At 39.6% G+C, this 3770-nt stretch overlaps 1 protein-coding gene across 1 annotated transcript; it reads left to right on the top strand.

The window, feature by feature from the left end:
* Nucleotides 1-2210: 2210 nt before the first annotated feature.
* LOC135208109 (uncharacterized) lies at nt 2211-3074 on the top strand. Its single transcript, XM_064240256.1, has one exon. It carries the CDS (start codon nt 2211-2213, stop codon nt 3072-3074), a length of 864 nt encoding a protein of 287 aa, XP_064096326.1.
* The last annotated feature ends 696 nt before the right edge of the window (nt 3075-3770 follow it).

Raw genomic sequence — 3770 nt, 5'->3', positions numbered from 1 at the left:
AGCTGGAGGAAGTGATTCAGAATCCAGTATTCTGGGTCGATGTTGCAAAGACACCTTTGATGTTGCAATTTATAGTGTAATTGCTCTTGGTTCAATGAATGTATGTAAAAAATCATTACTGCATTTTGTACTTGAAAATAGTATCCCGTGTTTTAATTTCTGCTTTTAGCGTTTCTTATGTTTGTATCGTTCGTAAGTGACCTAACCAACCTTACCTAACCTAACTTAGCCTAAACCTAACCTTAACCTGACCGAGGGTATACTGTCCCTACCCTAGTAAATGATATTAGTCTGAAAACATTCCATAGACTTAACCGTAATCTGTATGAAAACTATCAGTGGGATTAAGGTAATGTTATTTCACTGTTTTTATGTTTGTTATTGTGTTTTCCCCAAAAAAACTCTCCACTTTCCCACAGTGGTCCCACGAATTGTGGAATATAATGGTAGGTCCAGTGTCTTTAAAAGGGCTCATTTGCAAATAAATATAAATTTAAAAACGTTCAAAATAAAACTCAAAAGTCGGAGAAATTACGTTCTCAAGTCCAAATGCAATAATGGTTTAATGTGAAATATTACCCAAAAATTATTTATACGATGCAATGCGTCCAGGTTTTTTATTTGGGAATAATCTCTCTCTCTCTCTCTCTCTCTCTCTCCTCTCTCTCTCTCTCTCTCTCTCTCTGCCTAATCATACTGCCACGTGAGATAAATTGCACTTCCAAAATGACATCCTTCGTCAAGGAAAGGTTTCACTCATTTTTCCTAATTCAGAAAAAAATTATACATAATATTAAAAAGGAGAGAGAGATTTGTTTACGTTTGGTGGTGTTCAGTTAATCTGAAGGAGAATAAGAACATTTTCGACGATTTAGTAACTTACACGAGAGGTAAGTAATATATGTAGGTAATTCTAGGCAATAACTCCGCACGGACTGCAAGGAACGTTCCCGTGAATACGACAGCCACTAGGGATTGGGGCGTTCGAAACGTATTTCGCCGTGTATAGTACTAGCCCCTGGAGCTTGATTACAGTCGACCCCCAAAAAATAACAGTAAATTCTTGATAAGCAACCAGAATAGTATAAGAAACTGCAAATTCCAAAGAAATACCCTACGCGGAGTTATTATTTACATGTATATGTGAACACTTACTGAAAAGGAAACCACAATTCTTATTACTATTAATGAAAGGTCAAAACATTCCCCTTACCTTCTGATACTGTAGACTTCCAAGTTCCCTTCTTCAAGTCCTCAGTGCCCTTAGGAACTCCATCAGCCGAGTTCCTGAGTTGCCCCTTTTGGGGCAGCCTGCCCCATATAAGCTTAATGGCATAAGTAAACTCAGGTACTAGGGTTGTGGTATCCAGAAGTGGCGAAGTCCCAAGGAATTTTTGCATGATTAATATCCAAAAGGTGTCTTAAATGAGAGTTGGTTCATCTTGATGTTTCTTTCTAACAAGACATATTCACCAAAGCCATAGCACCCAAGGCTATAGCCCCTACCAGCACCTAATGAGGTATGTTTGAGGGATTAATTAGCAGTTTACCTGTTGGCCATAGGTACCTGTCCCTTCTTACTGTAACAAGTCCTTGAATTACCAGCACTGTGAAAGTCTCATCGTTACTCCCAAGGAAGCTCCTTCGGTCCTTGTTCGGTCGTAGGGCATTGGAGCCTTTCTCCAAAGGACTCTCATTCAGTCCTACACTATATTCTTTGATCGTAGGACACTGAAGGCTTTCGTTAGGCACTTAACTCTTGAAACGAAAGCAACAAATCCATTCCCTCAGAGATTGGTTTCTGTCTCTTCACTTCTGGTTCAGGAGGCCTTAGGTTTTGCAGATCTGTAGTCACTTGTCTTGCAATAGGCTTTCTTGTTTTAGATGTGTTTCAGTGACCTCCTGTTCCCTGGCACAAGGGCTGGATAAAGCTTGCTCGATACCTTCCCTGGGCAATGAAGTGATAGACTGATCGCTTATAAACAGATGATTCTTGCAATTTCTCTAACTTTCTGCTAAATCTTGTTAAGTTTGATGACTGAGACCACATCAACATAGCTTGTACTTCTTCTGGGTGAGGTTCCTTCAAAAGAGAGACTCCCGAATTGTGGGCAATTGAAAGGAACAACCGAAATTTTAATACTTCACTCAAAATCCACCAATACGTTCAATCTTTGGAACTCCAACGAGGACGTCTGGACGCTGACATAATGATGCTGGAAGAGAACTTGGACAAGAGTAAGCTCCGGGAAACTAAAATGGAACGTGTCTTGGACGAAGCTAAGGAACAGATCGAGTCTCTGCAGAATCAAATCGCAGAGAAAGATCTTTTGATTGAATGGACCGCACTGGATAAGAAAGAAATGGAACGTCGTCTGGAAGAGGAGGAGAAAGCGAGAGGCAGAGACATCCAGATTTTGGAAAAACAGTTGAATCTTTTCCAAGAGAGGATGGAAAGAGCCCAAAAGGAGGAAACTGAGCTCGCCTCCAGATTACAGGAAGCTGAAGCCACCAATCGAGTGTTGGCTTCAGCGAATGAATGCTTCAAGAGGGCAAATGACCAACTGAGAGAAGGTCTGGAAGAGAAAGAGAATGAGGTCGACCATTTGGAAATTTTAAAAGAAGCTTCTGCACAAGTAATAGCCGATCTACAACAGAGGAATGGCGATCTCGAAGAGGAAATTAAAAAGAATAAGGACGAAAAGGAGAAGACCAGACTTTTGAACGACGAAGTTCAGCAGATGAGAAACTGGGTTGCTGAACTAGGAGGTAAAAACGCCATGATGGAGGAGGAATTGGCAAGGAAAGAACTAAAAATAAATTCACTAAAGAATTCGCTAGAAAATGCTGAAGGAGAGAATAGTATTTTGAAAGAAGAAGTTCAGAATATGAGAGAATGGGTAGCTGAACTGGGTGGTCAAAATGCTAAGAAGAATGAGGAATTGGCCAGTAAAGAACTAAAAATAAATTCACTAAAGAATTCGCTAGAAAATGCAGAAGGAGAGAATAGTATTTTGAAAGAAGAAGTTCAGAATATGAGAGAATGGGTAGCTGAACGGGTGTCAAAATGCTAAGAGAATGAGAATTGCCAGTAAAGAACTAAAAATAAATTCACTAAAGAATTCGCTAGAAAATGCAGAAGGAGAGAATAGTATTTTGAAAGAAGAAGTTCAGAATATGAGAGAATGGGTAGCTGAACTGGGTGGTCAAAATGCTAAGAAGAATGAGGAATTGGCCAGTAAAGAACTGGAAATAAATTCACTGAATCGAGAATTCATAGAAAAGTGCAGAAGGAGAGAATAATATTTTGAAAGAAGAAGTTCAGCATATGAGAGAATGGGTAGCTGAACTGGGTGGTCAAAATGCTAAGAAGGATGAGGAATTGGCCAGTAAAGAACTGGAAATTAACTCCCTGAATAATTCCTTAGAAAATGCAGAAGAGAGATGGTAGTGAACGAAGTTAGTTCAGCATATGAGAGAATGGGTAGCTGAACTGGGTGGTCAAAATGCCAAGAAGATTGAGGAATTGGCCAGTAAAGAACTGGAAATAAACTCCCTGAATAATTCCTTAGAAAATGCAGAAGGAGAGAATAGCATTTTGAAAGAAGAAGTTCAGCACATGAGAAAATGGGTAGCTGAACTGGGCGGTCAAAATGCTAAGATGGATGAGGAATTGGGCAGTCAGGAACAAGAAATGAATTCACTGAAGGATTCTTTAGAGAATGAAAAGGAGAGGAACAGAAGATTGATTGAACAAGTTCAGCACATAA

The sequence above is a fragment of the Macrobrachium nipponense genome, chromosome 34, assembly GCF_015104395.2.
Source record: "Macrobrachium nipponense isolate FS-2020 chromosome 34, ASM1510439v2, whole genome shotgun sequence".
In the NCBI taxonomy this organism is placed as follows: domain Eukaryota; kingdom Metazoa; phylum Arthropoda; class Malacostraca; order Decapoda; family Palaemonidae; genus Macrobrachium; species Macrobrachium nipponense.
The sequence above is the reverse complement of the archived record's forward strand: the minus strand, read 5'-3'. Positions and strand labels throughout refer to the sequence as shown.